The sequence below is a fragment of the Lepisosteus platostomus genome, chromosome 2 (genome assembly GCF_059453375.1).
Source record: "Lepisosteus platostomus isolate fLepPlt1 chromosome 2, fLepPlt1.hap1, whole genome shotgun sequence".
NCBI lineage: Eukaryota > Metazoa > Chordata > Actinopteri > Semionotiformes > Lepisosteidae > Lepisosteus > Lepisosteus platostomus.
This window is the reverse complement of record NC_142612.1, coordinates 16,154,664-16,170,835: the sequence shown is the minus strand read 5'-3', so window position 1 is coordinate 16,170,835 and position 16,172 is coordinate 16,154,664. Positions and strand designations below refer to the sequence as shown.

At 38.8% G+C, this 16,172-nt stretch overlaps 2 protein-coding genes across 7 annotated transcripts in view; one reads left to right on the top strand and one right to left on the bottom strand.

Annotated features, from left to right (window-relative positions):
- Nucleotides 1-335: 335 nt before the first annotated feature.
- On the top strand, nucleotides 336-11,432 carry LOC148676032 (uncharacterized). The gene is made up of 6 exons (XM_088600711.1): nucleotides 336-1,419; nucleotides 1,804-1,879; nucleotides 2,487-2,795; nucleotides 7,196-7,304; nucleotides 7,953-7,998; nucleotides 10,332-11,432. Exons 1-6 carry the CDS (start codon nucleotides 1,414-1,416, stop codon nucleotides 10,434-10,436), a joined length of 651 nt encoding a protein of 216 aa, XP_088456837.1. The 5' UTR covers nucleotides 336-1,413; the 3' UTR covers nucleotides 10,437-11,432.
- The window catches only part of LOC148676031 (nectin-1-like), a 29,001-nt gene continuing 24,224 nt past the window's right edge, over nucleotides 11,396-16,172 (bottom strand). For all 6 annotated transcript variants that reach the window (XM_088600662.1, XM_088600689.1, XM_088600669.1 and 3 more), the window contains 2 exons: nucleotides 12,586-12,712; nucleotides 11,396-12,363 (listed from right to left, as the gene is read on the bottom strand). In XM_088600662.1, the coding sequence (XP_088456788.1) occupies nucleotides 12,204-12,363; nucleotides 12,586-12,712 (287 nt within the window). In that variant the 3' untranslated portion in view covers nucleotides 11,396-12,203. The remainder of the gene's footprint in view (nucleotides 12,364-12,585; nucleotides 12,713-16,172) is intronic.

Below are 16,172 nucleotides of genomic sequence, written 5' to 3'. Positions count from 1 at the left end.
AGTGCAAACTCTTTTTAATTGCACTTAAAATGTGATAAGGGAGGCTGCATTATAATCCCGAGGAACATTATATCACACTTATCTACAAGCCTGCTGAAATGGAAATCTAATAAGTAAATTGAATCTTAAAATGTAGAGAGCTTTGCAAAAAATATATATTGGTGCTTTTAGAAAATATATTTCAAGGATGTAACTGCTGTGCTACAGTACGTGCAGATTTTTAGAAAACAGTGCGTCAACAAAGTACACTGTTTAGGTTACTTTAGAAGACAATGTACCAAAACAATATATGCTGTCTGGGTCATTAGATTAGCCTAAAGTAATTGATAAGCTTTGATAAACAAATCTAGTGGTGCTTCTTCTTTCGTTTTTATGATGTGATCTGTTTTGTCTTAGGGCAAGGGGAAGTGTTAGAAGGGACAAAGTGCTGAGCTTTCTCTTACAGCGCAACATCTTATAAAAACCCTGTACTGCTTGCAACAAATTGAGTCTCTGATGCACTTTCCAGAGTGACAGCAGGGCTCCCAATATTGCAATATTGAAATAAAGACCTTACTCAACTGAGAACTCTCTCTTGCGGCTTCTTTGATAGTTATATTTCTATGACACTGCTCCATTAGAATTCAACAAAGCCTATTATTTTCATTGCCAGGATTAATGGATATGATATCAATGGGGGGATGGTAGTGGAGGCGTGGAGTGCAGCTGTTATATAATACTACAGCCAATGTCTTCAGCTCTGTGCAATTTCACTTCAGACTTTTGGGGAATGCTCTTTGTGTTCTCTTTCTAATATCACAAAGCTCTCAGTGAATGCTACTACAAAAATATTTTACAAACTTATTAAATATTTTTTTTTAAAAGTTATGGAGCAGAGAAAGAAGAATGCACAACTACAAAGAGGGAAATTTAACTTATCAGGAGGTGAAATAGCCCTAATTGACTGTAGTATGAGGCAGCAGAGAACCTAGCATAAACCTTGTGATGATATTCACTTGTAGAACACACCCCTTTTTATGGCGAGTTCAGAGATTTGACATTTACATACCCGCAGTCTTTGACTCAAGATCTTCCTGTAAAGTTTCTGTCAGCTTGCCTTTGTGTTTATTGTATGGTCAGTTCTCCCAGCATATCTGTTTTTTTTTTTACGGTTCAGGAGGTTCTAGAGGTGATTAGAATTTAAAAACATACTGAAAAACATGATGCCATTCTGGACTATCTGTGCTCAAGAATTTATTTAGCAGCAGGACAGCTCTCTGCTCTGTAGCTAATGTTTCGTAACGGAATAAAAAATGTACTAATATATTAAATGTTCATTATATTAATTTATTCTCACCACTTACAATCAGATTTATTCTTAGAATAAACTGAAGTTAGTCCTTCTGTTATTAATTGAAGGCGAAGGAGTTTTCCATGCAGGTAAGCTACGAGAAATCTTTCTTTAAAGAGAGCTTTGTTAGGATTATGATTTACTACAGAGAAAGTACTGTACACTTTTTACTTTCACTTCTGTCACATCTTTCTGATTACTTTAGGTACAAGTGAAGGTCAGTTGTTATTTTACTGTAAAATTACTTCACATATTTTATAGATTAATATATAGAAGTCAAACGTAAAGGCCTTTATTGCTTAAACACACAAATGTTTTGATTGAAATTAGTCTGTTTGCAATACAATTAAGAGTAATGTTTGCAATGTTAATTTAAAATGATAAAATATAATTCCAGTTTTATACCATTCAGCTTTAGGTTATTAATCAATTGTGATCTTTTTTGTCTGTGTCAAAAAACCTACATTTTCAAGAGGACTATGAGGTCCGTTTGCGAAGTTGTGTATGAAATCATTCTACTAGCGTTCGGCATCTGTGAAGTTTATTCAGGTAAAGAAACACTGAACTTTTTGTTGTTTTGCTTACCAGCCATTTGTCTGAATGTGTGGCTTAAATACATCACGACAGCAAAAAATATTTTTATTATTGTATAAAATATTTGTAAAACTATAAAATACCTATTTATGTGAGGATCATTATAAGATTTATTTACAGTATCTGGCGATAAATATTTAATAACATATAAGTTGTATTAATATTAGTATAGATTGTGGTATAAGTTTGCTATAGAAAGTAAACCTGCTCACAAGTCTGTTAAAACAATAATGAACACATACATTAACCTAACCATAATAAAACAATTTTGCTTGTTCGTTAATTTATCTGATGCTCGTATTAAGTGACGTAAACGGTACCCAGTTGTACAGCAGGATATTTTACAGAAGCAATCAGAATCAAGTTTGTATGTTTAAGAGCACAAGTATTCTCCACCTGGGATCCAAACGCGTAACCTTCCAGTGAGGTCCAGAGCCCTTTTCGCTATCCCTTATTCAGAGCGTTTCAGCTCATTACCAGACACGCAGGTCCCTAAAGGTCAGCTTTGTTTACCCAAGTTCATGGCTAAATATTGTAACCCAGAGGACTTTTGTCTCCACAGATACAAAAGTAGCCAGAAGAGATATCACAGCCATCGCTGGCACAACAGTGTCTCTGCACTGTAAGAATGAATCCCTGAGTCTTTTGACACAAGTCACCTGGAAGAAAGACGGGCATCTCCTTGTCAGTTACAGACCTGAGAGTCCACCCTTTTACAAAGAGAATACTACATTAAAATTTCAGCCAAGTCAAGACAAGCTGTATGGTGTGCAGATTCAGGATGTGGTCACCTCAGATGCTGGGAACTATTCGTGCGAAACCACGACACAGTTAGGGATCTGGGAGGAATTCTGGGAACTTCTTGTCCAAGGTATGGTGGGCATCTTTTTTCCATTTAATTACTGTATTTCTAGGGCAGTGCTGCTGAACCTTTCTGGTAACAGCGACCAGCTCCCTTAGGTCCCCCCAAAATCTGTTTTTGACTAAAAACATTCAACAAATCAATGGAAGAAAAAAAACATTGAATTCATCCATTCTTACTGTCTCTCTCTGGCTCTGACTGTAAGGTCCGCAATTAGTCTATTAAGGGTCTGATAAGCATTTATTCAGGGAACGTGGTGGTTCAGCAACATGGTTCTAGAGTATATTTCTTTAAGATACAGTATAAAATCTACTCAGATCAGATAGTAGATAGTTACACCTTGACCACACTGCCTCATGTATTGTAGCCTCACCAGCTGAAAGTAACATGGCTCTCCCTGTGAAAGGCACTGAAGGCCACGTGTAAAGTGAATTCTCTCTGTAAACACATCACTGAAAGGTGGGAGGAAACCAGAGGTCCCAGAAAAAAAACCCATGATGAAAAGCATACTCCGGACTCTGGAGCTGTGAAACAGCAGTGCCAACCCCCCCCCCCCACACACACACCTCAGTGTGGTTATTTAGAACTATTTCATTAATATTGTCCAAATGCACAAATGCAAATAGAGTGTACTAACATAGCACACAACATTAACACAGCTGGAAGTGTGTATAACCTGTTGAACCCAATTTTATTTTGTCTCTTCCCTTTTGTACAAAGCTTCTCTAAGCTAGACAGACGCTGTTATTAGACTCAATTATCCCACTATTCACACTACAATAACATTACAGTAAAAGCTTGCAGAATGTTTTGGTAGGTACCAAACCTAGATCCTATAATCTATTAGGTTATCTATACCTAATTTCCTCATTTTTAGCTTACCTAATAATTATAATAATTTGATAATAATAATAATTACCTTACCTCCTCTTGTTTGTAATCTTTCTTATGTGCTTTTGCTCTTATCCCTAAGACTGAACAAGTTTTAAACCAATTTCCATTGCATATGCATTTCAACCAGTGAACTTTAGTAAACAAAAATGATCTGATTAAATAAGTGTCTGTTCATTCTTTATCCAAGGCAATGAACAGCTGATCAGTCCGATAATGTGTTTGTGGAGGAGCTCTGTATGAATTAGGTGTCCACCATTTCTGTGTATTAAGATTCTCTTTAACCACATCAGTGCACTGCACTGGGTTCACAATGGTCTGAGTCTTCACTTTTCTTTCATATAGTACCTTGATAAGGTTTTGGCAGGTGTACACAATTACTTTTCACAAACTTTGTTGCCTGTTCACTGGTGTCTTAGTCAAGACAAGGTGTCCATTGACAGAAATTAAATCCAGCCAAGTTAATGATTGAGAAGCCATTGTTAGTGTTGGTACTTAGATGTGTTTTAGAAGTGCGTATTTATGATATTACAGAGGTTTCTTTCTCTTACATTGCTCATGTACGCTCTTGCCTTTCCCAGGCCAAAGCAGAAAAGGCATCCAGTGTTCTTGTGAATAGACCACTGCAAAGCTGACTGGTGTTACAAAATGTTGCTCACAAGATTCAGTATGTTCAGAATTCAGCAGGCAGGATTTTACCTAGAGGAAAATATGACATTAGCATAGCATTGACGTTTGAATGAAACAAACAAAGATCCTGTATGGTTCTTAAAAACTTTGATGATTATTTTCCACTGACAGCAAATGGTGGGTATCCTGCCCACTCATAAACCACTGACATGGCCAATTTCTGACACCTTTTCATGAGGGTTTGTGTTGCCTGTGATCTTAATTCATTAGTTTCGAAGTGGCTAAAGGTGTACTGGAGCTTTTTAAGCATGGCCCTCGTATTTCATGTTTTATGGGGGGTTTGGAAACTGTTAGATTTTAAATGCTGATGTATTGTAGTAGCAGCTTGTGTGGAGGTGGTTGTGTACTGAACAAAATATTGTCCTAAAAACTGAAAGATGTTTTTTCTTTAAACATGCTTCCGTTTCTCTTGAAGATCACTTCCGTTTCTGATCTACAGTGGATGCCCTCCCCCCCCGCATTTCTCGCTAGACAATGCTGGCGGTATTCAGGGTCTTTGTCCCACTTTAGTGTCAAAACCACTACAGCAGTGTTGGGTAGCTCTTTGCCTTTCAAATCATTCTTACATGTCCTGTTGCTCGTGTTCTTGCACTTCTGTTATTTTCTTGTTTCTGCTCTGTTTGACCACCTGGGTACAGTTTCAGGAATGACAACTTTTTTAATGGAGGTCAAAGGACGTCTTCCTTTGAGCTCTTCTCTTCATTTGTTCTTGTGCTTTTTCAGCGTAGGGATACACTCGTTTGTGCCTACGTATGCAGGTAAAAAAACAGTTTAGTGTAGGAGCGTGGGATGGGGTAGACATTCAAAGCATCAAGCAACAGCCAGCATGGATCACATCTTCAAGTCTTGTAAGGCACCAACAGGAACATAAAATCACCTCACATTTTCTGCTAAGTGAGAGGAAAGCAAATGTCCTTATTAAAACATTACCCTAAGTGTCAATTGTCCTAACTTACAGAGCTGGGGTAGAAAGACTGGGGTCAGCTTCAGCTTCAGTCTGTCAGTGTAGAATATTCCTTTAAGGCCCAGATTGTATCTTGCTCTTCTTTGGACTGAGAGCAGTATTATCTTTTGTATGAAAATATATTTAGAAAATTAACTATTCCTAGGACCATATTTCCCATTTACACTATGGCATAGTTCTAATAATTGTTTCCATATCCTGAATTGGTGTACCATATATACTGTATAGTGCAGTCTGTAAGTATTTGGACAGTGACACATTTTTTGTTGTTTTAGCACTGTACTAAAGCACATTGGATTTGAAAGGTAACAATGAGGTTAAAGTGCATAATGTCAGCTTTAATTCGAGGGTATTTATATCTATATTGGGTGAACCATATAGGAATCACAGCCCTTTGTATACATAGCCCCCCCCCATTTCAGCCTCAAACACATAAGAACTTCTGAAGGGAATTTCTAACATGAAAGAGCTTATAAATCAATAAATAATTGTTTGCCCTCTTCCCCCAGGACCACGTTGCACTTGCAGTGCAAGAAGGCTATTTTAAGAGTCACTGTTTAGCCTCAGCTCACACCAACAGAATCCTGTGGTTAACACTGGTAGCAGTAACTGCATATCACTGGCTGCATTGCTCCTATTAAGCTTGCAGGCCACCTGCACCTTCACTTCACTAAAACACTGCAGGATACAATGTGCTTATACTGAAGCTCATTCTTTCTTTCTTTTTTTCAAAAAATAGTGCAGGAGGGGGATGCCATCAGGTTCTGCAAAGTTCAGGTGAAGTTAGAATAAAGGGTCTTTTGTCAAGTAAGAATCTAAAGCCACTGTTCGCAGCGTACGTTCCATTCTTTCCAATACCGATGTGACAGGTTTGACTGAAAGCATTGGGGTGGAATTCAAGTTAATAGCTGAAATTAAACGCTGCCATGAATTGTTTAATGGAGCAAACTTCCAATGTAAACAATACAAACAATTCCTTCAAATAGAAGGAATACCAGGACTTTAAAAACTAGGTTTTCAGGCCGGATTCAAAGCTGCAATTAGACTCATAGTGTGTTATAGCCTTCAGAATTGCATTGTGCTCCCCCATAGTAAATAAAAGGAAACCAAAGGCTTGATACATGAGAGTGAATACAAACCCATGGAAATTCTGGGATTATAGAGGCTGTGGAGAAGTGTAAAATGGGGATAACTTTTAATGGAAAACAGAAGCTGAAAAGATCTGGACATTGAATATGCATAAGGGAATTATAAACATGATTTTGAGAGGAGCCAATAACTGGTTAGAAGTGGATACGTGATGGATGAGACCACCATATAAGTAATTAAAAGCACTGATGCCCTTTGCACACCACATACAAATACCTCAGTGAGAAACTAAAAAGGATTCTTGTTACCATGTTGTTGCGAATGACTTGAATCTGTTACTGTCGTCACTTGATGCTTTAAATACATCTATATTCTGTACCAAAGTCAGTGTGGGACACTCCTCTTTTCAATTAAGTTTTGTGTAACTGGTTAAATACTTCCTTACAGACCACCGCCAAGTTATACCAACATTAAACATGTTATATCAACATTCATTTATGATTACCATTCAAAATCACAAAAGCAATGCAAGTGTTTATGACATTTGTCAAAGTGCATACTATTTATTATGTTTCAGGTTTAGAGCTATGATTTAAGTTAGGATTAGGGTGAGCTATTATTCTATAAAGAATTCTGAAATGAAATTCAAAGAGCAGCACTTTCTTTAGAGTTAAATAAGAGTCACACCGACTGTCAGATTTCTGGATTTCCTCCTAGTCGATAAAATTTCAGTGCAGAAGACCCTGATAAAATAATAAATTATTATGTGTTTTAGGTCACGTGGAGACTCCAGTACCAAACATTGCCATCTATGTGGTTCCTTCCATTTCATTTGCTGTCTTTGGGGCTATAGTGATCATTTTCTGTAAGAAAAGATGCAGACGGTAAGTTAAAATAGTCACAAAAATTATAAAAGCAAGTGTTCCTTAGACTTGTCTTTTAATTGTTTCATGCTTGTTGCCTCAGTGTGAAGGCAAGATTTAATTGCAGGGATATGTGTTGAGATCAAAACACTAAATCCTTGTTTCATGTTCCTGAGATTGACAATATTTACTGTATCTGCCTTTTTATCCAAAGCAACTTAAATTGCACCCATTTATACAGATGGGTATTCTACTGGAACAGTTCAGTTGAACACCTCACTCAATAATACAACAGCAGTCTCTCAGCTGGGATTTGAACCCATAGGCTTCTTTTTATAGGAACAGAGCCCTGCTTCACTGCTCCACACCAGCTTTAGCAGTTAGCTCTTAAGGGTAAGTTAATCAAGTCAAATCTCAAGAAAAACAACCATGATCAATCTGTGAGCAGAGACAATTTCTTCCCACAAACTGTCAGATTACGGAAATCTACCCTTACCACCGTTTTTTTTTTTGTTGAATGTTAGTTAACTTGTTGATGTTTTTGGAGATTGCTTTAATGTCTTTGTTTTGGAGCATACATGCAATTAAGCATTTCACTGGACTTGTGCATATGACAAAAACTGAACTGAACTGTTTGTGCTGGTCTTTTCTGTTGTTGCAATAATTTAGACGTCAGAGCACAAGGGGAAATGAAGCACGTCCCTTCAAAAGAAAGGTAAGTTGCATCCAGGTCTCACAAGCTTTTTTTCCACTGAAAATCGTTACTGCCGCATCAGACTTCAGTCCAAATCTTGTCTGAATGTAAATGTGAGTGCAGGCCAGAGCCATTGAGTCCTGAGTGCATCCCTGTGCTGCCCAGTTCAAAAACCCAGGAGCGTTGAACATTTCACGTACCCACACTCTTGTCCTACAGGGGTCGCCATTGTGCCTCTCTCTTTCCTAGCGTTAATTCCGCATCAGCAGGGTCCGCTTGTCGGCACACCAGTCTCCATTTGGTGGTTTGAACCAAATATTTTTTGAGCTGACGTTGCTATTAACTGCGACCGAGAAATACTCCAACCGGCGCATCGCTCCGCCTGCCATCGGAGTGGGGGGGAGGAGAACAAAGTAATGTAGCCAATTCATAGAGGGGGATTATTAGGAAGCATGGGAAATTTGGCCAGGACGCCGGGGGTACCCCCCTACTCTTTTCGAGAAACACTCTGGGATTTTTAATGACCACAGAGAGTCAGGACCTCGGTTTTACATCTCATCCGAAGGACGGAGGGTTCGCCATTGTGCCTGTACAGATTTAACCCCGGAAACAAACTGCCTTGTTACCGTACAGTTGACTCAATAAAGAGGAATTACCAAACGATTGGTTCTATGTACAGTATGCTGGGCCTGTGTGATAAGGTAGTTTCCAATGAGGGTTTGCAGATGTGTTATGAACTACTTAGGTCAACTTATTACTTAGTTCCCACTAAAAAATCAGTTTCCTGGAACGTTTTGTTTTTACGTGTTTGATTTACATAAAATAGATAGCAACTTCCTGCATTAAAAGACCATTGTTGTGCTAATTATACCTTTACGTTGTTCGAAAGATGGGTCGAATCTTTAATTGTCCTTTGAGTCGCCTATGTATTTAAAATGGACACGATGAAAATCTGAGGAGGTAATCAGTTTTACAAAAATATTGACACATCTACAAAGTATAAGACGTGATTGTTAAGGCTTTTTATAAGAAAATGCAATTGTTTGCCGATGCTGGGTTTTTAAGGTTAAAACGGCAATATTCGTGATAACAGTATGGTGCTAGAGACAAATTTAATTATCCTGATATTAAATGCAAAATCAACTACCGCACCCTGGAGAAAAGGATAAACAAAGCTGCAAATATTGTAATCCCCGTATCCAGTAATTCAGTACCTGAACTGTCCAGACTGTTACTTCAGGTCACATTCACCGTGCATGGTCACGGGATTACTGGAATAAGAAAGCGCTATATCTCGGGAAGGAAAGCAGTAGAAAGGCTGCTTTCAATGGCACTGACTGGCACTAACGAATGCGGTGGGTTTCACCGTTTCTGTTGTTTGTAGGGGGGGCATCTTCACAGAACTGCCTGAGCATTGTGATAAGTTGTAATTCCGTTATACACCGTGAAAGTAGCACTGGAGAAATAACAGCTGAGATTAATGACAGCTTTGTTGGAGACGTGTACTGTAGGTTTCTAAACCTTTTAATTACTGGTTTCAGCTGAGGTGTACACTTTCGTGGAAGGTTTGCACCTGCCCAGATGCAAGACAAGCACCTGAAATTCCTTTTTAGTATCTGTACCGTATGTCTTCCAGCTCCCTGCTCATTCTCACTCTGTATTCTACATGTACACTTCTGTCACAGTAAATGGACCAGTTTGATGATGCCAGGGCGCTAATAAATCAGAACGTGGTATCAGAAAGCTATTCAACACCTGGACATCCATCACATTTTTTCACCTACCAAAGTACCCATTTCTTACAAGTCCACAACCACTTCAGCTGCAATATGACAGCTTGGCTATGCTGGCAGGTGTGCACTACAGATCCCCCTTAAGACAGCGAAATCAGCAGCTTCTGCTTGATGCAATGAACACAAAATGATTGGTATCTTTTACTTAAAGGAATAAAAAAAAACAGAAGGGACTGTGGTGTAATTATCCTCTTTTGCTCAATGAAGGTTCTGCTTCTAAAAGGAAAAAAATAAATCTCTTATCAAGCCTCATGTATGGGATGTTCCTGCAGAGGCACAGTTTGCCACAAAAAGGGACACTCATATTCCAAGGGTTTTTGAAAAATTCCACGTGGCTCATGAGTGCAGTTTCCTTTTGTGACTACGGTATTGCCACACTTTGTCTTCCCAAAGCTATAATTAATACTGTTTACGGGAAAAACAAAAACTTTCAAAGTATATTACTGAACTAGAAAAGTCCTGTTTTGCTTTGATGTTTTCCTTCCTAAACTGGCTCTAGATGTGCTCTGTATCTGTAAATGTTTTGGCATGTTCAATCATTTTAATTCTTTGTTTTTGCAGATGCAAAGCAAGAATGAAGAAATTTATGCGAATTGTCTGATGCTCAAGTCCGATCTAGATCTGGCACAGCAGCAAAAAGGATGTAAAGAAACATGCTTCTCGTAAATGAAATGCATGATTCTTAGTTTAGATGCAGCAGGGATCTGGGAGAACTAAAAATGTTATTGGATGGCAGTCTAACACAGGCCTTACATTGAGATACCTAAACCCAGTTTTATTTTCCACCTTGTATTTTTAGCATTCATACATACTGTACATCATAGCTCTGTGAAGCAGGCTTTGGAAAAACTGAGGTAACCACAAATGCAAAGTGACAATATAAATACAAGCGAATTGAGCTCATTTGCTTCCTGTGAGGCTTAATTTAAATCGAGTGCTAGGCAGCACAACAACATGGTGGAAATTGCTACTACTGTACCTCACAGCTCCTTGGTCCCAGCTTCAATTCCAGACTGAGGTGCTGGGCTGTGTGGAGTCTGCATGGTTCTCCATGTTTGCAGGAATGTCCTCCCACCTTCCAAAGCCCTGCTGGCTGCACGCACCATAAATCCAGTACCTGTTCATGCCCAGTGTCTTTATTGTCCTGGACTGGGCTCAATCCTTACCTCTTTAATGGAAGAATGAAACCAAGGATCATCTGCAAGTGTCTCTTCTCACCTGTTTCAAAGTCAAACCTTTGCTTACAGATCGTGTGCTGTAGATGGGTTTGGAAAAATACCAAACCAGTTTTGGTAAAAGAGATAAATGTCCCTGCAAAGCTCATAGAGCTCATAGACTTTAATCGGCATTTGCAAGTTTAAGTGGTTCTCTATGTGGATTAAAGTATTAATTACGTTGACTTGCATGTACTTAACCTGGCTACATAAAATGTTATTTTTAAAACATAAACTATGACTTTATTTATGTAACAGTAGTTTTAACATCCTTATGTATGACACATCTGTGTCAGTTTTTACCTGTCTACTGCCATGTTCGTTCCAGGTGCAATGTGTATTATGCACGTGCAATATAATAAAAAGGGTTTCTGATTAGACTTTTGTTTAAAAAAAACAATGTAATTCATATGAAATAAAATGAAAATTTATTCGCACCTGATAACAACATCTTGCTTGCTATTAAGTATTGCCATCCATGTTGTTTAGAACCCCATTCCGGCAGCTCTGACATCGTACAAGTACTGTACATCGTCGATTTCTAAATATTTCGAACACTTTAATTGGAAGCAATTAAGCATTTTTTTTGTTCAGGTAATTTAGAGTCACTTTGGAATCTAGTTCTAAAACTCTGGATGTCCTTAAACCCTTGGGTTAAATTGCAAGGAAGTGAAAGCATCGTACTAACTGGAGTTCAAACCCTGGTTAGCACGCAGCTCCGTGTTCAACTAGAGCGCCTATTTAAAACCAATAGCAACGAATTTGTCTGCTGGAGTTAGCCCGCAGCACCGTACTAAACCTGTTCTCAGTTGCAACAAACCCAAAGTAACAGCTGCTGCCCTCTAGAGGTTACTGAAGTACGGGACTAACTTAAATACTTTATTGATCCCGTGAGGGAAATTGCAGTGCAACAGCAGCTTTACACAGACAACACAGTCACAGTGTACAATATACAATAATAATAATAATAATACAATACAATCAGTACAGTGAGGGGTGCAATGAAAAAGTTACTCACAGTCCGGACACACAAAGAACAAAATTAGAACAGAACAGTACGCAGAAAAATCGTATCACTCATGAATATAAATATAGATGTAAATATAGATATACATATAAAGGTATTGCACGGGTCCCTGGCATATATTGCACAAAAAACGGTTGTAAACAGGAAAAGAAAAGAAAGAGAACAGATGTAGCAGTGGATGTGCAGATGCGTTCAGTCCAGAAACAGGTCACTGTCAATGTTGCCTCTGCCCAGACGCAAGGTGGAGGCGTTGTACAGTCTTATGAGAGAAGGCAAGAATGACCTCCTGTAGCGCTCCCTGTCGCACCGTGGATGAATCAGTCTATTGCTGAACGTGCTCTTCAAACCACCTCTTCATAGTGTAATTAAGTACAGAAGTATTTAAATAGTCTGAAAGTCTTAAATGTGTTCTGTTACATCGGGGCCTCAATTGAATAGGTTTGTTGTATTTTATTGCGATGAAGTCTATACTTTTGGTTCTCAGGGGAAAGCAGGGTATTGGAGATTTGGAGGTCTAGTGAAGAAGATGCGTAGGCAAATGTAAGGGTACGTTAAAGGAAAAAAAAAAACTTACCGACAGCTTTTTAATAATGAGTATCGCAGTTCTTCGGAAAGTCTCGGAGACAGAGCAGGCGGCTCACCCAGGCGATACCAAGGTTGTCTTGGACCGCACACGCCACAATGACGGTACTGGCTCTGGACTGGGTCAGATAAACAGTGAAAAACCGAAATGACCTAAAAAGATCTGTAACGGAAGTCTAAACCCACCTTTTAGAACTACAAACATATATATTGTACCTGTAGATGAAATAATCTCCCATGTACTATCACGTTTGATCGATATTGCTGTTTAAAAATAAAAATTGCTAACCGTATTGAACATTAGCTGGCGCTTTTTGGTACTATTTACATGTAGTACACGCGTTTGTCAGTTATTATTCGACATACTGTGTTCCTACCCTCAACCTCAAACGGAGAAATTGTAGCGCACAAGACTACCGCAGAAACAAAGGTAACTATACATAAAACCGAAATAATGGTTCGATTATACATAAAGGATCTCCGAATGAATCTTTATCATTTATCAACGGAAATAAAAGCGCCTATAGTATGATACATGTTCAAGGTCAGACCCGCAGCAGCTGTACTCGTTTGTATTGTAACTAATACTGCGTGCCAAATCCGAAAGTTCATTATAGTTGACACCTGAGAATCAGAGTTCCCTTTGCAGAATAAATTACTTCCTTTACTGATCAATTAAGTCCCTAACAGGTGTTCTTTAGACATGAGTGATTTAGAGTGCCCAATAGGATTAAAAGTAGTCACATAGGACCATAGTTGGACTACTGTACAGGCTCCATCCACAAGCTTTTGGTATTAATACCATGTGTCTTCAATGTTAAAATCAAATTCAAATGTACTGCATGCAAGAGAGTGATACAAAGATGACTCGGTATCCTGTCAGTAATTACTGATCATTAAGCACCCAAAAAGTATTAGTCCTAGTCACATTATCTCGTATAACCAATGAGAAAACGAAGAAATGTATATTAGTGTAAGCTACAAACTGAAACGGAGAATTCTCTAGTGTATTACTCAAAATATTTTAAATGCGTAACTGAATAAAACAACAATAACACGGGACATAAGCTTACGGTTTTAAATCTTTTTGTATCTTGTCGTTTTTGTCATTAAAAAGCGAATAATTGTTCAGTGTCACAATAAACACATTTTGTACATTTAATTAAGAAACATATATCAACTTCTTCAAAGGAACGTAGAAAAGATGGGTGATATTTCTGCACACGAAGCTTAGTATCCTTACCCGAGGATAAGGAAAATTACACATTCGTACATGTCTAAAACAGAACAGGGCCGGTGCCGTATCGGATTCAGTATACCGCGGCCATCTGTATCCCCTTTCAAAGTACGCATGTGCACTGGAAATCAGAGCGTGAGTGTGTCTCGGGACCCGCGGAATTTGCGTGGAATACCAGATCCCACATTCGCTCACTGCGGAGAAGTGGATCATGGGTTATCATACGAGTGAGGGTGGCTTACTTAAGCAATCCTGAAATTCAGAATTACGCGATGCTTGTGTGAATCTTTTTTGTTGTTCTTGTTGTTCGGGACATGCAAATTATTGTAATACTTACCTGAAATTTAGAATTGCTCGTTTGCTACAGAAAATACGAAATGTGTGCAAGAGCAGGCAGACAAATCATACCTCTAATTTCCAGTGCACATGCTCACTTTGAAAGGGGATACAGATTTCCATGGCATACTGAATTCGATACGGCCCCGGCCCTGGGCACAGGCGAACTGGGCGACTGTCTATGGTCCCCTCGATGTGCAACCCAATATTTTTTTAATCTGAACATTCAAATATGAGTGAGAAATTTCCTACAGCGGCTCTTTCTGTTGCTGCTGTGAATTATCCCAATGGAAGCAAAGTAGTAAAAAAAAAAAGACCACTCATAATCGAGTACGTAATGTTTCTGAAGCGCACAAAAGAAAAGTAGTTCAGGTGGGTACCTTTACCTTTGCCTACTGCCCTGTCTCTCTCACACCTGAAGAAGGCTCCACGGCCGAAACGTTGTGTTCTCTTTCTTCTTTTTTTTCAGCATGGAATAAACCTATTACTTGTCCAAAAGAAAAGTAAACGATCTCAAAACAGAGGCACGCCAAGCAATTTGTAAAATGTGTGCTTCTTGTTCTTCTCTGAAACTTATTTATGTGTTCTCAGAACTGGTTTATACGTTTTCTAGTTATAAAATTAATTTAATTGTTCTAAGTAGTGAAAGTACATTTGGGTGGGAGCTGATAATAGTGTATGTGTAAATCGTGATCTTGGAGGGCCCCCAGAAAGCTAGGGCCGGGCCTGAAACAGACCAGAGTGCTAATGAGAGATTTACATACAACGGCTGGTTTTCATTATAGGAATGCTGCTATAGCCAATTCCTTTTCTCTGGCGGAATTGCCATCGGCTCTAGTTGGGTGCCAGACACAGGGATGGTCAGTAAAATAATAAACTTCTGTTTAGTTTTTTACTCAATAAAAGTAAAAAAACTTAGAAAAAAGACCTAGAATTGGTCAGTAGATGGGGCCATTGACACACTTTCGGAACAGCAGCAAGCCACAGACCCCGGTCGAGGCACGAGTCTCACGCTATTGACTTGCGAATCATGTCGAAACTCTTATGTACTGTGTGTCCATCTGACTTCCTGTACTTCAAAAAAGGGATTATGGGAAGTTTTAAAAACAAAACGTTTAAGTTACGTTGTATGTGTACTGTAGGTTTATTCCATGCTGAAAAGAGAAGAAAAGAAACACAACGTTATGGAAAACATAACAAAAAATCAGTCAAGGGACCAAGCTGTCCATGAAGGAATATCTGAATACTAATGTAAACACTTCCTGTTACGTGTGTGACATTTCTTGCCGCACACTTTAGTTAAGATGTTTATTTTATTTTAGTGGGGCTACCACTACACGTAGAAAATCAGTACAGAAAAAGACAAAGTGCTGTATCTGACGTTTAATCATTTCTATTCATTTGCACCTTTAGCTGGACTATGAGAAGAACTCTAGGATTAGACAAATATTATTCCCTAGAATTGTAACCCCAATCCCAGAATTCCAGTTCATGTTAATTCTAATGTAGCATTCTAGAACATCAGGAGCATTGTGCCGTTACAGTAATTGAATAAAACTCTGAGACAATATACTGGATTAAAATCATTTTATTTGAAGTTAGCCAATTAAGCCAAATCAAAACAGATCGTTGCAAGAAGAAAGGATGCTGATGAGATCAAATAAAGAACAATCAGCAGGAATATGGATCTGTTTCATCAGCGTCAATTCTGCCATGAGCCTCAGCCGGTTTTGCATATAGGCCATTCCACAGCAACAGCCCACAACCCTGCAGCCCTCCTGGGCAGATTACCAACATTTCCAGCTGAGTAGCACAAGTGTCACAAAGACTCAAGGGTGTAAGAGACATAAAAAAGGATGAAAATGAGCGGAGGCCATTTGCACCTGTAGCAGGTTGGGTTGCTAGGAGGTAATTATACCAAGGATCTCTCCTGGGTGTCCATTAAAGGTAGACAGGCAGGGAATCCGCATCAGCAAACTACATATCTGCATCAGAAAGAGCATTTG